This window comes from Nomascus leucogenys, chromosome 5 (assembly GCF_006542625.1).
Source record: "Nomascus leucogenys isolate Asia chromosome 5, Asia_NLE_v1, whole genome shotgun sequence".
Lineage (NCBI taxonomy): Eukaryota > Metazoa > Chordata > Mammalia > Primates > Hylobatidae > Nomascus > Nomascus leucogenys.
Window position 1 is genome coordinate 140216664 of NC_044385.1, and position 24377 is coordinate 140241040.

The following is a 24377-nucleotide window of genomic DNA, read 5'->3' on the forward strand; positions in this document are numbered from 1 at the left end:
CATTTTGGGAGGCCGAGGTGGGCGGATCATTTGAGTCAGGAGTTAGAGACCAGCCTGGCCAACAAGGTGAAACCCCGTCTCTACTTTAAAAATACAAAAAAATTAGCCAGGCGTGGTGGCGCATGCCTGTAGGTCTCAGCTACTCAGGAGGCTGAGGCGGGAGACTCGCTTGAACCCGGGAGGCAGAAGCTGCAGTGAGCTGAGATCGTGCCACTGCACTCCAGTCTGGGCGACAGAGCGAGACTGTCTCCAAAAAATAAAATAGAAAATTCAAATGCGAACCCGGCTCTCATAGCGCCCCGGCCACGGAGAGCCTGGGGGAGTCGGATAAAAACGGTGCTGGGATGGCAGGGCGGCTTGTCCGCGAACTCCTCCCACCACGCCCGGACCAAAGCCGCCGGCGCCCCGCTTCCGGGGCCGCCCTAAACCGCGGCCGCCGCTCCCTGAGGGGCCGCCTGGCCCCGCGGAAAACCAGGCTGTGTGGCCGGAGGTCACCACCCCGACCTCGACCCCGACTCCGACTCGTCCCGCAGCGCCCTGACCCCTTCGTGGGCGGCCCCGAGCGTCGCGACCCGAGGAGGGGCGGGGCTGGGGCGGACGAGTTCTCGCGAGGTTTGGTCGGGGGCTAGCGGCTGCGGCTAGGCAGAGAGTGCGGGATGCGCTCGGAAAAGGAGGGGGCCGGAGGCCCTAGGGCGGCCGTTGCCGCGCGGGGCCCGAGCGGGAGGGAAAAGCTGTCGGCCCTAGAGGTGCAGTTCCACCGCGACTCGCAGCAGCAGCAGGAGGCTGAGACGACGCCAACCTCGTCCTCCGGTTGCGGGGGCGGTGCGGGCAAACCTCGCGAGGAGAAGAGGACGGCCCTGAGCAAGGTGGGGACGGGGGCGGGGCGCGCAAACCCCGCGAGGAGGGGACGGCCCTGACTGGCGGGGGAGGCGGGAGGGGCGGGGGGCGGCGGGAGGGGCGGGGGGCGGCGGGAGGGGCGGGGGGCGGCGGGAGGGGCGGGGGGCGGCGGGAGGGGCGGGGGGCGGCGGGAGGGGCGGGGGGCGGCGGGAGGGGCGGGGGGAGGCGGGAGGGCGGGGGGAGGCGGGAGGGGCGGGGGGAGGCGGGAGGGGCGGGGGGAGGCGGGAGGGGCGGGGGGAGGCGGGAGGGGCGGGGGCGGCGGGAGGGGCGGGGGAGGCGGGAGGGGCGGGGGGAGGCGGGAGGGGCGGGGGCCGGGCCTCCCAGCGCGGTAAGCGGTGCCTTTTGAGCTCCATGTCCACGCTCCGCCGCGGTGGGAACGGCTGCGCGCTCCCCGCAGGTGGTCATCCGCCGCCTGCCCCCGGGCCTCACCAAGGAGCAGCTGGAGGAGCAGCTGCGCCCGCTGCCAGCGCACGACTACTTCGAGTTCTTCGCCGCCGACCTGAGGTGAGGCCCGCCCCGAGGGGAGGTAGAGAGGGCGGAACCCAGAGCTCGGCGCCGCTGGCCGTTGCCTTACGTTCCTTACCCTGATTTCTCCTTTATGGGAGTTGTGTGAGCTTTCTGAATAAATACATTTCAGTAAAACGTGTCAGTCCCGTCAAAGAAAAATACCACCAACAAAGAAGCACAGATGTGGTTTACACTAAAAATGCGGATGATTTTCAGACGGCTAACGCTTTGGAAAACGGGTGCTTTTGAAAGGACCAGCGTTGCCCGCCCGGCGCCTCCCGGGCTTCCCTGCTCGGCCGCGGACGGGGCGCTGTGGGGCCGGGAGGGCGCCGGCTCTTCCTGTGGCTTCCACGCCGGTGCCGCAGCCAGTGCGGCTTCAAATACCGGAGAGGGTCCCCAAGTCAGGAGAGTCTCTCGGCGCCACGGGTTCCTCTGGGAGTGCGCCCTGGCCTTGCCTTAGGGTTTCAGCCTCCTAGGACCGGTTCTGGGCAGTAGAGAAGGGACCTGAGTTCTGCTTCGTAAAGTTAACGTTTTGCGTTTGTTTTTGCTAAAGAATATCCAAGTTGTTACAATTAACTGAGATGATTTGGCACAAAAGTTTTATCTAAAGTAGTTTGTTGTGCCCAGAAAAGGAAAAAGAGGCTAAATTAATGGACTGTTGTATTTTTCACTAACCATTTTCACTGTTATCTCTTATTTCAGTCTTTATCCTCATCTCTACTCAAGAGCATACATTAATTTTAGGAATCCTGATGACATCCTTCTTTTTAGAGATCGTTTTGATGGATATATCTTCCTTGACAGCAAAGGTTGGATTATTGGTTTTTAAAAATCTATTATAATCTGTAGGTATACTAATGAAGTATTGCTAGAATATTCGTGCTTTTTTTTTATTATTATTTTTTGAGACACGGTCTTGCTCTGTTGCCCAGGCTGGAGTGCAGCAGCCACAATCACGGCTCACTGCATCCTCACACTCCGGCTCAAGCGATCCTCCAGCCTCCCAGGTGGCAGGGACCACAGGCGTGTGCCACCATGATCGGCTGATTTAAAAAAAAAAATTTTGTAGAGACGGGGGTCTCACTGTGTTGCCCAGGCTGGTCTTGAACTCCTGGCTTCAAGTGATCCTCCCACCTCAGCCTCCCAAAGTGCTGGGATTACAGGCGTGAGCCACAGCATCTGGTCTATTTGTGCATTTTAATTAAAAAGTTCTCAGGCTAAAATAAGATTATAAATTTTGATTATGTTACTGTAATTATGTGCAGATATTAAAAATTGAAATTATTTAATTATTTAAACCAAAAAAATTCCAGAAATTCTGTGTAATGGTGACAGCCTATTTATATATTATCATCAGAGAATGAAGGTTTTCATGAGCGAGTTTTTTGCATGAGAGAACTTGATCTTTTTAGGTTCTAAAGCTAAATTATTTTACCTGTTTGATAGGAATTTTCCAAAATGTACACTGACTTCTGTCTTCCTAAACAGCACCCTTCATGACTGTACCATTTATGATAATGTCACCAGGAAGTCACTGACTGCTGTTAAACAGCTTTGCCTGCGGAGACAGCAGTCTTCAACTCTACTCTCAATAGTTCCCTTACCAGTACTTCTAGGGTTTTGCTTTCGTCTTTTTCCTTCTCTTCTCCTGTCAGGCTGTGTCTGCTGTCACGTTTGTGTACCTTTCACAGCAAGTTGTTTTCTGCCCTCCCCTTCCCAGCCACCCTCTTCCGACTCCACGTGTTTTGACACTGATGAGTGTTTTCTTTTTCTCCAGTGAGGGGTAAGGACTAGAAAGATTGTTAAAAAATAAGCATTAGCCAAGCTAGTTCCTGTGACTGGAAGCAAATGTGATGCTTGAACTGACCTTTGTGTTCATTGCTCATTTATTCAGTAACTTACTCAGTTTCCCTTTTTCACTTAAAAAATATTGGTGGGCCAGGCACAGTGGCTCACGCCTATAATCCCAGCACTTTAGGAAGCCAAGGCGGGTGGATCACGAGGTCAGGAGTTCTAGACCAGCCTGAGCCACAACGTGAAACCCCGTCTCTACTAAAAATAACAAAAATTAGCCAGGCATGGTGGCAGGTGCCTGTAGTCCCAGCTACTCGGAAGACTGAGACAGGAGAATTGCTTGAACCTGGGAGGTGGAGGTTGCAGTGAGCTGAGATCATGCCACTGCATCCCAGCCTGGGCGACGGAGCGAAAAAATATTTATGTGTATGTACGTGTGTGTGTGTGTGTGTATATATATGTAAAATATATGTAACACAGCCAGGTGTGATGGCTCACTCCTGTAATCCCAGCACTTTGGGAGGCCAAGGCGGGCAGATCACTTGAGGTCAGGGATTCGACACCAGCCTGGCCAAGATGGTGAAACCCTGTCTCTACTAAAAAAAAAAAAAAAAATTAGCCAGGCATCATGGTGCGTGCGTGTAATCTACTTGGGAGACTGAGGCATGAGAATCACTTGAACCCGCGAGGCAGAGGTTGCAGTGAGCCAAGATCGTGTCACTACACTCTAGCCTTGGTGACAGAGTGAGATTCTGTCTCAAAAAAAAAAAAGTCACAAAATTTATACCATACTGTTTTCCACAGTGACTGCGCCATTTTAGGTTCCCACCAGTAGTGAGCAAGGGGCCAGTCGTCCTCGTTTCCGGTTATCTTTGTTGTTGTTGTTGTTTTGTGTTTTAGCGATGGGGTCTCACTATGTTGTCCGGGGTGGTGTCAAACTCCTGAGCTCAAGCAATTCCCCCCACATTGGCCTCCCAAAGCGCTGGGCTACAGGTGTGAGCCGCCGCCCTGCTGTTGTTTTTATAGTCTCTGGCCTAAGCCTGTGCTTTTGATGTCATATGCAACCCATTGCCAAATCCATTGCCATGGAGCTTTTCCCCTGTGTTTTTTTCCAAGTGTTTTATGGTTTCAGGTCTTATATTTAGGTTTGATCCATTTCGAGTTACTTTTTGTATATGGTGTTAGGTAAGGGTCCAGCTTCATTCTTCTAGCTGTGGATATCCAGTTTTCCCAGCACCAGTTGTTGAAAAGACTTTCTTTTCCCCATTGAATGGTCTGGGCACCCTTTTCAAAAATCAGTTGACCAAATATTACAAAGGTTTATTTCTGGGCTCTCTGTTTTATTCCCTTGATGGATGTGTCTGTCTGCATGGCAGTACCACACTGATTACTTTCAGCTTTGGAATCAGGGAGTGTCATCTGCCATTGAATGAGTATCCACTGTGTGCTAGGCCTTGTGGGTCGAGCGCTGACTTGGACGTCGTCCCTGCTGGTCCAGTGCCCTGCCGTCCCCCTGAGTCTTGACTTTATTCTGGATGGTGGAGGTTGGCACAAAAATGTTTCCCAGTTAAAGGAGTTATAATTCAGTCATTATAACTCCATTATGACAAGACCATTATGACAGACCATTACTGACAAGTCTAAAAAAAATGACTCAGTGGGTTTAGTACCTAGGTAGCAGTGTTCCATTTGATGATTCAGCATATAGCAGGTTCTCTTAGTGAACATTTCTCTTTGTGTATTTGTTTTTCCCCCACATAGCAAGGAAGTTAGTTTCTAATGACTTCCATTCTCTACTTTTATCAGAAGCAGATTTCACCTGGAATATTCTATAAACCCTTTGAAGCCCTCTATTTTAGCCATGGTGTCTTCTAAGCAAAGTAATTTTCTTGAACTTAAATAACAAATTGATAGTTGAATTAACCTTTTAAAATAAAATGTAAAATGTAGCTAAGAAATCTGATTATTTAAAGGTATTCCAACAATAAATTATTTGGGATGGGGCTGGGGAGGTCAGGTGTATTGAGGTGTAACTTACATATGGTAAAAGTCACCCTTTTGAAGTGAACAATTTGATGAATTTTGAACAACTTCAGTTATGCAACCACCACAACATGATAGATTGTTTTAGTAAGTAAATGTTCTTACCATGAGTTCATCCTTATTTAAGTCTGGAGTTTGCCATGTTAAGGTTGCAGGTGCTTAAAAGTGTAATAAAATTGTAGGTTTTTTAATTTTTTTTTAATCTCTTACTGGTAGGATGAATCATAGTTTAAATAGTAATAATACATTGTCGTTGTTATACTTACTCTTTAAGTAAGCTAGGTCATTATTTTCCAAAATGAATGTAGTAGAATTTCAGAATGGCTTCTGGAACATGTTTCCTGTTAAAAGGCCTAGAATATCCTGCAGTGGTAGAGTTTGCTCCGTTCCAGAAGATAGCCAAAAAGAAGCTGAGAAAAAAAGATGCCAAGACTGGAAGCATCGAAGATGGTGAGCCCTTTCCAAGTGCTACGTTATGAAGCTGCCAAATTAAGAACACTGAGCAAATGTAATTCTTTCGTAGTTGGGAAAGATTATATTTATTTTCTTTCTACTTTTTAATGTCTAGATCCAGAATATAAGAAGTTTTTAGAAACCTACTGTGTGGAGGAAGAGAAGACCAGTGCCAACCCTGAGACTCTGCTGGGGGAGATGGAGGCGAAGACAAGAGAGCTCATTGGTCTATTTTGCTCATTTCTTTTCTTTTCTTTATTGAGGGATTTACTCGTAGAGGATATACGTTTTTTCTGTTTTTCTTGATTGTGGTAACAAGTTGAAACTTGTTACAGGCTTGGCAGAAATGTAGAGTAATTTCCAGTTTTGACAAAAGAATGGCAAGATGGCAGCATGGGAAAATATTTCTGAGCGTTGGTTGATGGAGAGCATGTGATTTTTTTAGTTATGATCATTTTAAGTTATGATGCTTCCGAATGAGCAGTGGAGAAGACACATGAATGGTCTGTTCCTGAGTGTCAGGGAAGGCACGTTGTGTCACAAAGTTGAAGTCAGTGGTCACAGACGGATGCCTCAGGAGCCCATAGGGATGAGATGTTTTGCTCGTGGTGAGGTCATCTTGCTGCTTCAACACAAATGCCAGGCTCCCTGAGCCAAGCCAACGTGTGGATAAGCCCAGCCAGAGCACAGAATCGAGTTTAAATCCAGCCTTCCACCCCATGCCCACAAGTGGTGTCCTTTAGAAATAGTTACTTCCCAGTAGCACCCGCGTACTTCCCAGTAGCACTGACATGAAAATCAGGCAAACTTTGTCGTTTAGTCCCAGACACACCTGGTTGTGTTTCTCCTCTCTGTGGATCTCCTTTCCTCAAAGCCCCCGTTCTTCACCTCTCATCTCTCCCGCCCAGGCTGTGCCCTGCCCACCCATCAAGATGGATGTACTTTGGGAGGTCAGGATAGGCGGATCATAAGGTCAGGAGTTCGAGATCAGCCTGGCCGACATGGTGAAACCCCATCTCTACTAGTAAAGATACAAAAAATTAGCAGGGCGTGGTGGTGCGCACCGTTCCAGCTACCGAGGAGGCTGAGGCAGGAGAATCGCTTGAATTCAGAAGGCGGAGGTTGCAGTGAGCCGAGATCGCACCACTGCACTCCAGCCTGGTGACAGAGCGAGACTCCATCTCAAAAAAACAAAATTGATGTGACGTGACAGCCACATTGTTGATCATTTATCTTCCTGCCTGTCTCCCACCACATAAACTCCCTTCTTGTTTTGTCTCCCCAGTGGAACTAGATTTTCATCTTCGCGGTTGCAGCACAGAAAAGTTCAGGAATTTAGTAAATTTGATTGAATTAATAAAAAAAGATTAGTGTTACTGAAATAGCCCATTCACTTTCTTCATTTGTCTAGTAATAAAGCTTTTTTTTTTCCCCACTCTGTTGCCCAGGCTGGAGTACAGTGGCATAATCTCGGCTCACTGCAACCTCTGCCTTCCCAGTTCAGGCCATTCTTCTGCCTCAGCCTCCTGAGTAGCTGGGATTACAGGCACCTGCCATCATGCCCAGCTAATTTTTATATTTTTGTGGAGATGAGTTTCACCGTGTTGGCCAGGCTGGTCTTGAACTCCTGACCTCAGATGATCTGCCTGCCTCAGCCTCCCAAAGTACTGGGATTACAGGCGTGAGCCACCACGCCTACCCATAATAAAGCTTTTGATCACTAAAGTAAACAAAATATGCTGAGGCTGCATGCTGCCTGGGCACTGACGCTGGGCCTCAGCATGGGGCCAAGTGGTAAACAGGTCACACAAGGCCTCTGCCTGCCATCGGGGATGACAGGTAGGAAGTAGGAGCAGGAATAGTCCAGCCAGGGCACCTCAGTTTGTAATCAGTGCCACTGATGTGAGAAAGTGGAATATGGGAGGGAAAGAGGTTGGGAGACTCCCTCCAAGATAGTGGTGGAGCTGGAGCTGAGTCTGGCTGCGGGAGGGAAAGAGGTCAGGAGATGAGCTGAGACTGGCGGTGCTGAGCAGTGGAGGAAGGAAGCGCCAGGGGCAGGGCCGGCTGCTGTCGCTTTTCACTGCAGGCTTGTGGGGCTGGCACACGGGTGAGGGCAGCGTGGTTGGAGGTTCGGGGCACTGCAAGACGTTTAGATTCATTCCAGGGCAACTGGAAGCCACTGGGGGAGTGGCATGGTCTGATTATTTGTCCCCATCACTCTGGTGGTGTCACATGGGATAGACCGTGGATGCCAGGAGATGAGCGTGTGTTTTGGGGACTGGACAGGACCGACAGACCGATAGGGTGTGGGAGGTAAGGGGACAGGAAGAATTAAGACTCCAGTGCTTGGCTTGAACAGATGGGTGGATTGTGGCACCATTACACGCAAGGGAACACGAAGGTAGGACAGTATTGGGGGCAAAGTCGAGATTCCACTTAAGAACTTGATGAATTGAAGAAGAGCTGGAAGAAGCAAATTAGACGTTAATTACAGGCCTCACCTCCCTGCCCCTCCCATTTCCATCTCACTTTGTTTTAAATGCCCCTTGCATAGGATCGGTCGCTTCAGGGCTGTTTTGAGACGTACCTTTTTGGGGCAGACACGTCGCTCCTGCTGGGGTGGGGAGAGGGGGGCATGTCCTGGCATCTGCCCTAGAGTCTGCTGCACAGCCAGTGCTTCACAAAAGTTGACTGAATGAGTGAATGAATGTGGCTTAGAATCCACCATCCCTGATGGGAGCGATTAATTCATTCCAGGACTTGGCTGTAGAGTCTTCCTTGTTTTTGTGATTGCTGTTTCTACGTATTAAAAATTGAAACTTGGCCGGGTGCAGTGGCTCACACCTGTAATCCCAGCACTTTAGGAGGCTGAGGCGGGCAGATGACGAGGTTAAGAGATCGAGACCATTCTGGCCAACATGGTGAAACCCCATCTTTACTAAAAATACAAAAATTAGCTGGGCGTGGTAGCATGCGCCTGTAGTCCCAGCTACTTGGGAGGCTGAGGCAGAAGAATCGCTTGAACTCGGCAGGCGGAGGTTACAGTGAGCTGAGACCACGCCACTGCACTCCAGCCTGGCGACAAAGTGAGACTCCGTCTCTAAAAAAAAAAAAAAAAAATTTAGGCAATTCATGGCAGATTACCTTTTTCTTTTCTAAGCTTTTGGCCTCCAGTGGATTCTGCTGCACAGGTCTGAGAAGCAAGTGTTAAATGGAAATATTCAAAAGCTCTTACTGGCAAGGACTCGAGTTGTTGAGTTAGTCTGGTGCATAGGCCTTTAGAGCAGACAGGCCTGGCTTCAGCTCTGAGACTTCTGTTTACTCGTGTTCTGTTGCATGGTTGTGCGTATTCCGTCTGATAAATAACATACTTCTATGATGTGTAGAACAGTTTCTTATTCAGGTCTTACCTACTTTTCCCGTGAGCCCTGTGGGTGATAGGGCAAACGTTTTATAGGAAGAGGAAGGTGGGCAAGCGGAGTCTGGGGTCAGCCTCCTCGCACATCCGGGTGGTCTCGCCCTGCTCCCGGCTGACAAGTCCAGGCCTTCCACAGAGCAGAACAGAACCCTGGCTGATTTGAGATAATTTGCGCATTACAAAGAGCTGACCATTTACCTGAGCCAGTGTCTGTACTCACCCTGAGACAGAGCTCATGGTCAGCCCAGGGACTCCTGGGGGGAGTGTTCTCTGTGGCAACTGTGTCTGCCACGAAATGTGGCATTTGTACCCGCATCAGCTCTTCCCTACAACCACTGTGCCTGGGGCAGGGCTCCTGGGACAATCGGCTCTTCCCTACAACCACTGTCCCTGGGGAAGGGCTCCTGGGACAGGTGCCATTTCATCTATGATGTCAGGGTGTCAGGGGTCCTCAGTTCCAAGTGATGGATCCCTGGCCAGGGCTTCTCCTATGATTCCTGATTCATTCCTGGTCCTCAGAATTCCAGAGATGTTGTGTCAGTTTTCAGGTACGTCCAGGGATTCTTCCCAACCCTGTTTAGTCTGAGACCTTATAGACCTACAGAATAGACCCAGACCATCTTCCCCCTTCCCGTTTGTGTCCTTGTGTTGGTGGGATGTGGGGCCCGTCCACCTCAGCGCGAGTCCCTCTGAGGTGGGGCCTGTGGGCCTCCAGCTTGCCTGGGCACCCACATCCAGGTCAGATCTGAGAGGTCGGGCATGAAAGCGAAGGACCAAGATAGAGTCTGTAGAAATGTTCATTCCCTAGTAGTTGGTGCCTTTTCTGAAATCAGCAGTGCCATATGGAGTCATTTTCTTTTTCTTTCTCTTTTTTTTTTTTTTTTTGAGACAGAGTTTCGCTGTTGTTGCCCAGGCTGGAGTGCAGTGGCACAATCTCGGCTCACTGCAACCTCCACCTCCCATGTTCAAGCAGTTTTCTTGCCTCAGCCTCCCGAGTAGCTGGGATTATAGGCGTGTGCCATCATGCCTGGCTAATGTTGTATTTTTTCAGTAGAGATGGGGTTTCCTCATGTTGGTCAGGCTGGTCTCGAACTCCCAACCTAAGGTGATCGGCCCGCCTTGGCCTCCCAAAGTGCTGGGATCACATGTGTGAGCCACCACGCCCGGCCCATGTGGAGTCATTCTCTAAACTGCAATCCAGAGTTGTATGTCTTATCATTGGGATTTTATGGAGTATATATTGTAAGACATTACAAGAATCCATGTTATTTAAAACCGTTGCTTGGAGAACGGAAAATGAAAAAGTTCTCAGGATATGCGATGTATCAAAGTAAATATATGTTATTTAATGATTTAAGGTACCTACAAAAATATCATCTTGTAGTATTTTAAGTCTCCCTTAAGAATCAGGAATTAGATGTCTACTATGTATAAAATTGTTGATGCTTTCAAATTACTTGACCTGACAGTAATGGAATAAAACTCCCTGGAGGCAGTGTGTAAATTTAAAAAGTAATGACATCGTTCCCCTATTTATTTTAAAGATTACATTGAAAACAGGTATTTAAAATAAATCTTTCTTTAGGAGTTAAATACCATATTACAATTTTTGTGTTTTAGCTAGAAGAACCACACCTCTTTTGGAATATATTAAAAATAGAAAATTAGAAAAGCAGGTAGGTCTGGCCTTTACCTGATGAACACCCTCCCTGCTTCTGCCATTCTCATCCAGGCAGTTTATACACACGCTCTTCCATGTCTTTAGAGAATTCGAGAAGAGAAGCGAGAAGAACGGAGGAGGAGAGAGTTAGAAAAGAAACGTTTGCGGGAAGAGGAAAAAAGAAGAAGAAGAGAAGAAGAAAGATGCAAAAAAAAAGAGACAGATAAACAGAAGAAAATTGCAGAGAAAGAAGTACAGATCAAGGTAATTCTGAGGAAACATTTCCTTTTTCCAAAAACAGTTCTGCTGTAGTAATTATACTTTTTACATATCTTAGTTCTTAGAATTTGGAAAACATTCTGAATTAATCTAATATTGTGTTGTTATTTTTTTCCATCTTTTCCATCTTTCTTTCCATCCTACAGCAGTGGTTTTCACAGTGCGTCCTGAGCCCTGGGAGTCCTCAGGCTGCTGTTGGGCACCTGTCCTCCTGGGTGTGCAGTGGGGAGCACACCCCACAGGAGCCCCACACTGGCACACGTTGGGCTGCTGCTGACACTCTTTTTTTTTTTTTTTTTTTTTTAACTTTCCACTTTGTCGGCTCAAGGCGTACATTTTTTCATTTTCATTTCTCAGCTGTGCAGGTGTCGTTTTTCGCTCAAGGCGTACACGTGCAGGTGTGTTAACATTTTCATTGTCGGCTCAAGGCGTACACGTGCAGGTGTGTCACGTGCTCATTGTCGGCTCAAGGCGTACACGTGCAGGTGTCACGTGTTCATTGTCGGCTCAAGGCGTACATGTGCAGGTGTTCACGTGTTCAGTCGGCTCAAGGCGTACACGTGCAGGTGTCACGTGTTCAGTCGGCTCAAGGCGTGCACGTGCAGGCGTGTCACGTGCTCATTGTCGGCTCAAGGCGTACACGTGCAGGTGTGTCACGTGTTCAGTCGGCTCAAGGCGTACACGTGCAGGTGTGTCACGTGTTCAGTCGGCTCAAGGCGTACACGTGCAGGTGTGTCACGTGCTCATTGTCGGCTCAAGGCGTACATGTGCAGGTGTGTCACATGGGTAAATCAAGTGTCACTGGGGTTTGGTGTGCAGATAATTTTGTTGCCCAGATAATCAGCATAGTTAGTACCTGATGTTTTTCAGTCTTCACCCTCCTCCCATTCTCCACCCTCTACATTTTCCTTTAAAAAAAAGTTTTCCTCCCAGCACTTTGGGAGGCTGAGACGGGCAGATCACGAGGTCAGGAGTTCAAGAGCACCCTGACCAACATGGTGAAACCCTGTCTCTACTAAAAGTAAAAAAATTAGCCAGATGTGGTGGCGGACGCCTTAATCCCAGCTACTTAGGAGGCTGAGGCAGGAGAATTGCTTGAACCCGGGAAGCAGAGGTTGCAGCGAGCCGGGATCGCGCCACTGCACTCCAGCCTGGGTGACAGAGCGAGACTCTCTCAAAAAAGAAAAGTTTTCCTGATTAAAAAATACACATTTGAAAACCACTGGTTTTGCCTTTCTGTGTGAAGCCTGACTCAGAACCGGGTTTTATCATTTCTTTTGTGGTAGCACTAATGAGTTTCTGTATTTCTTGCTGAGTTTTTTCTGTGACTGATACATTCATTTATGAGGGTGGTTTAATACATAGAGGGAATTTTTCTCTGCGTGAAATGTGTTGGCCAGAATTGGGACCAGCCATTACCTCCTCAGTACTAAACCTAGATTTGAACCTAAGGTATCACTCATTACTTATTATTTATTGAATACCTTATATTCAATAAAATTGTATAATATGAGGAAAAAAATGAAATGTCAGGACTTGGGGAAAGAAGATAGGTTTGGAAACGGTGGGGAAGAGATCATTGAACCATAGATTTGTTTCTGATACGGTCAGCAGTCAAAAATAAAAAAGTTGGCTGGGTATGATGGCTCATTCCTGTAATCTCAGGACTTTGGGAGACCAGGGCGGGTGGATTGCTCTAGCCCAGGAGGTCAAGACCAGCCTGGGCAACAGAGAGAGACCCTGTTTCTGTTTTTTGTAGAGATGGGGGTCCCACTATATTGCCCAGGCTGGTCTCGTACTCTTGGACTCAAGTGATCTTCCTGCCTCACCCTCCCAAAGTTTGGGGATTACAGGCGTGAGCCACCGTACCTGGCCTGGTTTAGCTTTTAATAAGCATCTGTGCCCAGTATGGGGGTCTTTCACTTCTAAATCATGTGGAAAATTGAAATTCTTTTAATGCCTGAAAAATGGAATCTGTGGAGAAATGCAAAAGAAGGTGTATCAACAGCTTAAAGAAAGACAGATGGCTCATGGCTATTTTGCTATTTTTTGTTTGGTTTTGGTGGGGGAGTTTGAGACAAAGAGTCTCACTCTGTCGCCCAGGCTGGAGTGCAGTGGCACAATCACAGCTCACTGCAGCCTCTACCTCCCAGGCTCAAGTGATCCTCCCACCTCAGCCTCCCATTACAGGGGTGCACCATCATACCTGAATAGCTAATTGAAAAAAAATCTGTAGAAGTGGGGGTCTCACTGTGTTGTCCAGGCTGGTCTTGAACTCCTGGGCTCAAGCGATCCTCCCACTGCTGGGATTAGAGGCATGAGCCACCATGCGTAGCACTCATGGCTATTCTTAATAAAGAGAAATATGGTTTGGGAGGCCGAGGCGGGCGTATCACGAGGTCAGGAGATCGAGACCATCCTGGCTAACACGGTGAAACCCCATGTCTACTAAAAATACAAAAAAATAGCTGGGCGTGGTGGGCACATGCCTGTAGTCCCAGCTATTTGGGAGGCTGAGGCAGGAGAATCGCTTGAACCTGGGAGGCAGAGGTTGCAGTGAGCGGAGATCATGCCACTGCACTCCAGCCTGGGCGACAGAGCGAGACTCCATCTCAAAAAGGCTGGACGCGGTGGCTCACACCTGTAATCCTAGCACTTTGGGAGGCTGAGGCGGACGGATCATGAGGTCAGGAAATCGAGACCATCCTGGCTAACACGGTGAAACTCTATCTCTACTAAAAATACAAAAAATTATCTGGGCGTGGTGGCAGGAGCCTGTAGTCCCAGCTACTTGGAAGGCTGAGGCAGGAGAATGGCGTGAACCTGGGAGGCGGAGCTTGCAGTGAGCCAAGATTGTGCCACTGCACTCCAGCCTGGGCGACACAGCAAGACTCCATCTCAAAAAAAAAAAAAAGAAAAGAAAAGAAAAAAAGAAATATGGCACACAACAGCTCAGCTGTTTAATGGTTCTCTGAGGATGCTAAGCAGAGAGCTTATGTGTGGCCACATGGGTGAACACACACAGGCGAGGGCTGGGAGGGAGCACAGCTGCCCATGCGCTCCGCTTGGCCTCTGGAAGCCTTGCAGGGCATGGCAGAGCTGGCCTGCTCCCCAGCTCGTCTGCAGCGGCTCTGGCCTGCTGGCTTCTCCTGAATGCACCAGCGGATTCCACCTAAGGCGTCTGCACGTTTCCCTCCACAGGGACTTCCCCAGACGTGTCCATGGCTCCTTCTTGGCATCTGGTCTTAGTTCCCGTCTTGGCTCTGCAGAGAGCCCTCCTGGACCCTCCTCTTCCTGCGTTTCTGATGCTTTACTCTGCCTTCGTGTGTGTTTGTAGCCTTTGATGCTACCTGAGGTTATCTTATTCCTTTGTTTCCTTTTTCATATTTTTGCCACTGTTCACAGCATTCCCCCTTGACCACCGTTGCCTCAGGTGGCGCATCGGGCGCGAGTTCCTTCAAGGTAGGGGCACCTCTTGTCTCATTCACAGCCATTCCCTAGTGCCTAGCACAGGGTTCTTAGTCCCTGGTTCCTGCACACAGCTCCTCAGACCTCGGGAATCTGCAGTAATATAAGTGTCTTATATGCCAATGAGAGGACTAGGGGCTGGGGTCCCCAGGCAGCTTCAGGATGGGGACTAGTTGCCAGAAAGACCAAGGCAGGACTAGAGGGTTGGGACTTTCAGTCCCACCCTAGCCTCCGAGAGGGCAGAGGGCCTAGAAAGAGGTCACCGGTGGCCAGTGACTTAATCAGTCACACCTACATCATGAAACCTTAATAATGGCTAAAGACAGGGCTTCTGGGGGCCGGGCACTGTGGCTCACGCCTGGAATCCCAGCACTTCAGGAGGCCGAGGCGGGTGGATCCCGAGGTCAGGAGTTGGAGACCAGCCTGGCTAATATGGTGAAACCCCGTCTCTACTAAAAATACAAAAATTAGCCAGGCGTGGTGGCGCATGCCTGTAGTCCCAGTTACTCAGGAGGCTGAGGCAGGAGAATCGCTTGAACCCAGGAGGCGAAGGTGCAGTGAGCCGAGATTGCGTCACTGCAGTCTAGCTTGGGTGACAGAGCAAGACTCCATCTCAAAAAAAAAAAAAAAAAAAAAAGACGGGGCTTCTGGGTTGGTGAGCACATCAAGGTGCTGGGGGGGTTACTGCATGGAAGCTCCAGGCGCCACTGCACCATACCCCATACCCACCTTGTGCGTTTTTTCCGTTTGGCTGTTCCTGGGTCGTATCCTTTATGATAAGCCAGTAATCGAGAAGACAGTGCCTTTCTGAGTTCTGTGAGCCATTTCAGCAACTTACCAAATCTGAGCAGAGGCCATCGGGAACCCCTGAATTTATTGCTGATTGGTCAGAAGTACCGGTGACACACTGGAACTTGGAGCTGTCATCTGAAAGGGGGGCAGTCTTGTGGGACCGAGCCCTTGACTTGTGGGTTCTGGTGCTAACTCCGATGGTCTCAGAGTTGAGTTGAATGTGGAGCACGCAGCTGGTGTCGGAGAGGTGGTTTTGAAAAAGACGTGCAGTCAGAAATGTTGTAAGACAGTTCCTAGGCACACAGAATATTTGTTGAATGGGTGGCTGGAGATTTGCACTTCCCTATGGCTCACATTTATTACAGACATATTACTGTTGCAATCTTTATAAAAGATGGACAGTTACTGGAAAGGAAATGTTTAAGTTCCCAGATTCCACATAGGCAGAATAAGAGGATGTTCACAGCTGACACGGGGCCCACGCTTGATGAGAAGCGGCTTCCAGTGCTCCACCTTGCATGATGCGTTGTGTTCCCAAGTGAACGCGTGTGATTGAATGCATCCGTGTATGGTCTTGCTATGCTGCAATTATGACTGAGAACAGGATTCTCAGATGTACACCTTCCATTTCTGTTCTACAAATTATCTGTCTGTGGTGCTTCCATTTCTTTTTTTTTTTTTTTTTTTCTCCCTTTTCTCAAGTTAGCTGAAGTTCTTTAGTTTCAAAAACTCTACGGAGAGCAGGGAGAAAGGCCCAGAGGCATACAGGGCAGATGAAATATGTCGTGGCGACTTGTTCATTAATTCTGTTTCAGGAAAGAGAATAATCAGTGTTTTGAAAACTATAAACTATTCTAAAAATCATCAATAGGAAGCAGCCTTTTAAAATTTTTTTTTCCTTATTACAAAACTAATACTTGTCTATTTCAGGAAAACTAGACCCTATAGATGAAAGGAAATAAAGTCATTTCAATTCTGCCATCTAGAAGTAATCACTACTGGCCAGGCACGGTGGCTCATGCCTGTAATCCCAGCACTTTGGGAGGCCAATGCTGGGGGATCACAAGGTCAGGAGTTCAAGACCAGCCTGGCCAACATGGTGAAATCCCATCTGTACTAAAAATACAAAAATTAGCCAGGCACGGTGGCAGGAGCCTGTAATCCCAGCTACTTGGGAGGCTGAGGCAGGAGAATTGCTTGAACCAAGGCGGCAGAGGTTGCAGTTAGCTGAGATCAAGCCACTGTACCCCAGCCTGGGTGACATAGTGAGATGTCGTCTCAAAAAAAACAACAAACAAAAACTACAAAAATTAGCCAGGTGTGGTGGCATGCCCCTGTAGTCCTGCCTACTTGGGAGGCTGAGGCAGTAGAATCGCTTGAACCCAGGAGACGGAGGTTGCAGTGAGCCAAGATTGCGCCACTGCACTCTAACCTGGACGACAGAGCGAGACTGCATCTCAAAAAAGGAAAGAATCACTATTAACACAGTGCTGCAGAGCCCTTTAGATGGTGGTGTGTGTGTGAACATAAACAGAAGTGGGGGCTGGGCACAATGGCTCACGCCCATAATCCCAGCACTTTGGGAGGCCAGGGTGGGTGGTTTGCCTGAGGTCAGGAGTTTGAGATCAGCCTGGCCAACATACTGAAACCCCGTCTCTACTAAAAATATAAAAAATTAGCTGAGCGTGGTGGTGGGCGCCTGTAATCCCAGCTACTCAGGAGGTAGAGGCAGGAGAATCACTTGAACCCTGGAGGCAGAGGCTGCAGTGAGCCGGGAGTGCGCCACGGCACTCCAGCCTGGGCAACAGAGCGAGACTCTGTCTCAAAAAAAAAAAGTATAAGTGAGATTTTGGTGCATGTTCTGTTTTTTAGCCCTTTATTCATTACGTGAACATCTTTGCATCACATTAACCTACCTTACTTTTCATGACTAAAAAATATTTCATTCACTGAATGTTCCACCACGTATTAAACCAAAAACCTCATTTTTGGACCTTTAGCTTTAATTCTTTGCTGTGCAAACATTTGGCTTCAATATTGGGGTATATTTGTAATTATTTATTTAACAGCTTCTTTTAAAGTGTGCTCTTGAGGTGATATTTTACTAACATTGTAATTTCTCAGCTTCTTAAGAAACCAGAAAAGGGAGAGGAACCAACCACAGAGAAACCAAAAGAAAGAGGAGAGGAGATTGATACTGGAGGTGGCAAGCAGGAATCCTGTGCCCCCGGTGCAGTCGTAAAAGCCAGGCCTGTGGAAGGCTCGCTGGAGGAGCCCCAGGAGACGTGAGTGTGCTTTCATTGTTACGACCACGTCAGCACCCAGTCATGGTGACGTAGGCCTTGTCAATACGAGTATGTCTGTTTCACACTGTTCTTGGAATCCAGGACTTTCCAGGGTGTGCGGGTACACTTAGCCTTCATTTCCCATCAGCATGGCAGGAACTTAGTGAACTCGTCTCGTCTGCAGTCTCAAGTCTGTCTTCAGATCGGGGAATTTCTTCCTGTTGTTTGTTTTGCTTTTGCCTCCATGTCCTCCTTTTACTCTTGAGCCGCCTCCTGGATTCCTGCTGTTGCATGTCAGGTCCTCAGGATCTGTCTTCCCAGTCTTTTTGTTTTTTGTTTTGTTTTGTTTTTAATTTTTATCTGTGTTTGTGATATCTTGCCCTTTGCTCTTTTATCCCCCTTGCAATTTATCTACAGAATTGCATATTTGGGAACCCCCTCTTTTAGGGCTGGCAGATCTTTTGTGATAGAGAAACAGAATTTTAAGTGCTGCGATCCTTTGGTTGAAGCTGTCCCTGGCTCCTCTGGCTGTGGATCTTGACCAGGAGCTTTGGCTGTGCACTGTGGGTCCTCCCTTTTTATTTTCCTTTGCTGCATATGACAGTGCAGCTCTGTGGAGGGAACAGCTTTGTGGAGGGAGCTCATGTGCGAAAGGGACAGACACAGCAGTATCTGCCCGGTGGGCCAGAGAGACCAGCCAGATGCCAGTCAGGAGGGATCCTGTCCCTGTTGCTCCTGGCACCCACCATCCTCAGGGCCCCAGGCACCTGGGCTTACCTTCCCCTCCGGGACTGTGCCCACTCACCGCATCTCACCACCCACAGTCTCCTGGTGCCCAGGAGCACTTGGCTCACGGGGGATGGTGGACGTGGATTTTAGGTGGGAAGACTAATGGGATTAGGCTGCCAGCTTCCCAGAGTCACAGTCATGGGTGTGATTTCTCACTGCCTTTCGTTCAGTTGATGAAGTATTTTTTCTACTTGGGAGTTTTGGTTTATTGCTTTGTTTATAAAATTTATAGATGATTATCAAATCCATGATTGTGAAGCACTGTGATTATGTTACAGGTGTTGTTACTGTGACTGTTCATGACACAGCAGTGCCTGCTGCCACGTGTCTGGTGTGAATTCATACCTGGTTACAGATCCTTGTGGTTCCCACCAGCCCTGCCAATGAGCGAAGCAGCCATTTATTTACTATCATTTAATATTCTGATACATGCATAAAGATAATCTGCCATTATTAAATGTCAGTTAATCATGATGGATGTGCACCTGGGCTCCCAGGACAGCCACTGGACCACTTTAGTCTCAGTCACTTTATCTGTAGAAAAGGTTTATTTTTTTGTTTTATTTTATATATTTTTTTATTTTATTTTTATTTTTATTTTTATTTTTATTTTATTTTTGAGACAAATTCTCGCCCTGTCGCCCAGGCTGGAGTGCAGTGGCACGATCTTGGCTCACTGCAACCTCCGCCTCCCAGGTTTAAGCAATTCTCCTGCTTCAGCCTCCCGAGTAGCTGGGATTACAGGCACCCGCCACCAGGCCCGGCTAATTTTTGTTTTTTTTGTTTTTTTGAAACGGAGTTTTCCACTTGTTGCCCAGGTTGGAGTGCAGTGGTGCGATCTCAGCTTACCACAACCTCTGCCTCCTGGGTTTATGCAATTCTCCTGCCTCAGCCTTCTGAGTAGCTGGAATTACAGGCATGCCCCTCCATGCCTGGCTAATTTTGGGTTTTGAGACAGGGTTTCTCCATGTTGGTCAGGCTGGTCTCGAACTCCTGATTTTAGGAGATCCGCCTGCCTTGGTCTCCCAAAGTCCTGGGATTACAGGCGTGAGCCACTGTGCCTGGCATAATTTTTGTATTTTTAGTAGAGACAGGATTTCATCATGTTGGCCAGGCTGTGCTCAACCTCCTGACCTCAAATGATCTGCCTGCCCCTGGCCTCCCAGAGTGCTGGGATTACAGGCACATGCCACCACCTGGCTAATTTTTGCATTTTCAGTAGAGAGGGGGTTTCACCATTTAGACCAGGCTGAACTCCTGACCTCAGGTGATCCCACCCACCTTGGCCTCCCAAAGTGCTGGGATTACAGGCGTGAGACACCACACCTGGTCAAAAGAAGGTATTTACTTTGGAGGGTTATTGAGAATTAGAAAATATGTATAAAAAGTACCTGAGCATGGCCAGGCGCGGTGGCTCACACCTGTAATCCCAGCACTTTGGGAGGCCAGGATGGGCGGATCATGAGGTTAGGAGATCAAGACCATCCTGGCTAACACAGTGAAACCCTGTCTCTACTAAAAATACAAAAAAAATTAGCCAGGCGTGGTGGCGGACGCCTGTAGTCCCAGGTACTCAGGAGGCTGAGGCAGGAAAATGGTGTGAACCCGGGAGGCGGAGCTTTCAGTGAGCCGAGATCGCCCCATTGCACTCCAGCCTGGGTGACAGAGTGAGACTCCGTCTCAGAAAAAAAAAAAAAAAAAGTACCTTAGCGTAGGGCGTATTGCCTGTCACTCAACTGAAATGACAAATATTATTACTATGATTTATTCCTCTTTGTAGTGGTTTTTATCAATGCCTGCCGTGTGCCCGTCACAGTGCAGCCTCAGCAGTGCAGTGCTGAGCACTTCGCACAGGTCCCTGTTGTCTGGGAACCTGCGGTGTAGAAAGGAGGGTGGGCAGCCAACTGGAGGTTTACTGCAGTTGCTGATCATTTGTGTTGAATCATAGGTCACACAGCGGCAGTGATAAAGAGCACAGGGATGTGGAGAGATCTCAAGAACAAGAATCTGAAGCACAAAGACACCATGTGGATGACGGCAGGAGGCACAGAGCTCACCACGAGCCTGACTGGCTTTCCAGAAGGAGTGAGGATGAGCAGAGATGGGGGAAAGGACCTGGCCAAGACAGAGGGAAGAAGGGGAGCCACGACAGCGGGGCTCCGGGGGAGGCCATGGAGAGACTGGGAAGAGCGCAGAGGTGTGACGACAGTCCGGCACCCAGAAAAGAGCGACTGGCAAACAAGGTTCTTATTAAACCCAAAAAGAAAAATGTGTCTGGCTGTCTTAAGGTCCAGGCTGCACGCTGACCATGTCAGCCCCACTTGGCCTTGTGTCTTGGGGAATGCAGTGCTTTGAGCATTTTCAAGAGCAGTTACTCCTGAAAGTCAGATCCTAGAGTGAGACTAGTCATCATCTCTTCTCAGAGAATCAAATTATTTTTCACCAGGAAAAAGAAAGATTTTATTTAGTATGAAACTAGCACATTTATATGATTCCCTTGAGAATAAGATTATTAAATTTACCCTTGAGACAGGAAGGAAAGTTTTAATGATATTTCCTGGAGGTTTCTTCCACATTATTAACAACATTCTGATTCTTAGTGAATATTTCCATGGCTCACAAACACCTGTAAGTTAGTTCTGCACAGACGGTGAGCACAGGACTGTGGTTACCCCCTTAGCCAAGCAAACAGCTTTTTTTTTTTTTTTCAGAAGCTAATTTCTGTTCAGATTGCATTTTCCCAGCACAGCACTACAGATGGCATCACCTTTCTCACAGCACCAGGCCCCAGCCCAGCCTCCCAGCAAACTGAGGGCTGCCTAGGGTTCCGGTTCCCACTCACCTGCCTCCCCATGTCTAACCCCTGGCAGCCATTGTCTGTTCTCTGCCTCTGATTTTGTCATTTCAAGAATGCTTAATTCCTTTCAGATCCTTCCAGGTTGTTGTGTGTATGAACAATGTTCACTTTGAAAATGTTTCAGTGTAGCTGGGCGTGGTGGCTCACGCCTATAATTCCAGCGCTTTGGGAGGCTGAGGCGGGTGGATCATCTGAGGTCAGGAGTTCGAGACCAGCCTGGCCAACATGGCGAAGCCCCATCTCTACTAAAAATACAAAGAATAGCTGGGCGTGGTGGCGCGCCTGTAATCCCAGCTACTCAGGAGGCTGAGGCAGGAGAATTGCTTAAACCTGGGAGGCCGAGGTAGCAGTGAGCCAAGATGATGCCATTGTACTCCAGCCTGGGCAACAAAAGCAAAATTACGTCTAAAAAAAAAAAAAGTTCAGTGAAGTCGAGGCTGAAAGCCAGAGGAGAGCCTTCTTGTCTTCACCCTTGAATGAACACCTCTAGAATACTCCACAGTTTTCTGGGGTTGCCTGGACCTCGGGATGCACAAAGTACAGCCATGGGTCTTTTTGATAGGGAGTTGCTCATAGGAGTCCTCAGTCTTCAGTTACCTTATTTTAGCAGGTGGTGAATGGCCCGGTGTTCCCCCCGACCTGAGGTGGGGGAGCATTTGCTCCTCTGTTTAGCCTCACAGTGCTGTGGTGGGAATGAGGCGCTGTGTGCAGGAGCTACTTTCCCGGGAGCCTGGCATTTGTCATGTACTTCTGAGGTCAGGCTCCATGCTCCATCTGTGTATACGGGTATTGCCCTGGTAAGAAGCAGAATTGTCGGCCCTGTGCAGTGGCTCATGCCTATAATGCCAGCACTTTGGGAGGCCAGGGCGGGTGGAACACCTGAGGTCAGGAGTTCGACACCAGCCTGGCCAACATGGTGAAACCCCATCTCTACTGAAAATACAAAAATTAACCGGGCGTGTTGACACATGCGTGTAATCCCAGCTACTCAGGAGGCTGAGGCAGAAGCATCACTTGAACCCAGGAGGCAGAGGTTGCAGTGAGCCCAGATTGCGCCATTGCACTCCAGCCTAGGCAACAAGAGTGTAACTTTGTCTCAGAAAAAAAAAAGAAACAGAGCTGTGCATACTGGCTCCAGGCAGCCTGTCTCTGCGCCACAGGAGTATTCAGGTCCAGGGGCCTGTTGAGCCTGTTCCCACCCCTCCCATTGGTCAGGTTCATACCAAGGAAAAGAAAATTAAGTTAAACCCCCTGGTGGTAACCAGATGTGGGCTTCCACACACAGTCCAGGAGGAGGTAAAGGTTGAATCCTGGAGAAGGAGCATGAGATGTGCCCACATGGTCGTCCTTGCAGCCCACACTTGGGCTCCTGGTGGCTGTTGGAGGCTAAGGCTGCAGCTCTGCAGGGAGAATAGGCAGGGAGCGGGAGGCGCGTGGAGCAGGAGGCTCACGGAAGCTGGAAGCCGCCTTCCTCTGCCACCCCTTCAGTGCTGGGGCAGGGCTCGTGGCCCCATCAGGGAGGAATTGTGCTGCTGTCGCTGCTGACACTGGCCTTCAGGGCCACTCTATGCTTCCCTGGCTGTTGCCTGCTTCAGGCCCTGAACAGCTGCCCTTCATGGACTTCATGGGTCATTTTTATTGCTTCGCCTCCAGGAGTTTAATAAAATGATGGGGTGATGTTTTCTAAAAAGGGACCAGTTCAGTTTCCCTGCTGGTAGATGCCAGGCAGGGATAAGCCCCGTGGAAATTGCTTACTACTCAACGTTAGTAAGTTTTAGTTGGCAGATCTGAAACCACCTCTGAGGGTCCACGTCTCATTTTGTTCACTTCCCAACTCAGAGGGGGACGCCATGATTGTACCGTTCCCACAGATCACATGTTCTTGTTTGAGCAATAACATTTGCCGAGATAACCAGCATTTACATGGCTTTTTAAATTGCCTTAGAATGCCTGGTTTCTGAGATAGTGCTGTGAAAAAAGGGCTGATTTTTAGCTGCCTGGTTGATTTTCTTTGGACAATTCATATCATCGAGTTCTAGAAATACAGGGAGCTATTGACCCTTCTGTGTTGCCAGCTCTTTTAAGAGTAACATGCCCTCTTATCCTGGCAGGACCGGCCAGCCTTGCAGCTGTATGATCCAGGAGCTCGCTTCCGAGCGCGAGAGTGTGGCGGAAGCAGGAGGATCTGCAAGGCAGAAGGTTCGGGGACTGGCCCTGAGAAGAGGGAAGAGGCAGAGTGAGTCACTGCATGCACCTGGCCTCCATGGATGAGCGAGGGCATCCCAGAAATGTGTAAATGACCCCCGAGTGTGACTGGGAAGGAGAAATTAACTCCTTACCAGGAAACTGGAAGCTAAAAATACAGAGGGTGACAGAGAAACACGCAGAAACCATTCTAAAGAAAGTAGTGATCTTGTATTAAATTGAGCAGAATTCTCACAGATTTTACCATTCCTGTTATAAACTAGTATTTGTTGTTTAGCCAAAACAGAAAATGATTTCCACTGGACAGTAGAAAAGTATGTGTAAAATAGGGAAGAAAGTTAGTATTGGATCAGTGTGAGTCCTGAAGCACTTTCAGTGCTGTGAGAATGACATCCACTTTGGGTTTCATTCGTTTGTAAGCAGAGGAGCTGTCAGTCACTCGTGCTTCTCGGTGGCCTCTGAGCCATGGCATCGAGTAAAGGGCAGTTCTTGTTTATTACAACCTTTGTGAGTCAGCCATGCCTGCAAAGTGTGCTGTGTTTTAGCCCTGGTAGGAATATTTATCAGAGTTCACACTGTATAAAACCCAACAGCTTCAACTATTGCCCTTTCAACATTTTTGCCACTGACCGGATAAAAACGGTTTCAGTCTTTGGATGGATGTGTTGTGGTTTGTAACAGTTACGGTTTAAACCATGGTTTAAGAATTTGCCCAAATAACAGAAATTTTGTTCGGGAAGGGATAAACTAGGTATACCATATAGAGCCTGTCTTTGAATTTTAGATACTTTATTTGTAAATAACTTGAAATAGCTTTCTGAAACTGTGCATTCTGTAGTTTCTTCCTTTCAGTGAAATTGTTAAATGTTAATGTATTTTTGGCACTGCGATTTTAACCATTTATTAAATAAAAATTTTGTTAAAGAAGTA

At 48.4% G+C, this 24377-nt stretch overlaps 1 protein-coding gene across 6 annotated transcripts; it reads left to right on the forward strand.

The window, feature by feature from the left end:
• Positions 1 to 419: 419 nt before the first annotated feature.
• On the forward strand, positions 420 to 24377 carry UPF3A (UPF3A regulator of nonsense mediated mRNA decay). Of its 6 annotated transcripts, XM_030813750.1 has the most exons (11): positions 420 to 866; positions 1295 to 1401; positions 2107 to 2213; positions 5593 to 5691; positions 5810 to 5920; positions 10733 to 10788; positions 10878 to 11036; positions 11461 to 11493; positions 17436 to 17596; positions 20334 to 20628; positions 23354 to 24377. In XM_030813750.1, exons 1-11 carry the CDS (start codon positions 657 to 659, stop codon positions 23480 to 23482), a joined length of 1467 nt encoding a protein of 488 aa, XP_030669610.1. In that variant the 5' UTR covers positions 420 to 656; the 3' UTR covers positions 23483 to 24377. The 6 variants fall into 6 exon arrangements, with proteins under 6 accessions (XP_030669610.1, XP_003281173.2, XP_030669611.1 ...); XM_003281125.3 differs by lacking the exon at positions 11461 to 11493; XM_030813751.1 differs by lacking the exon at positions 5593 to 5691.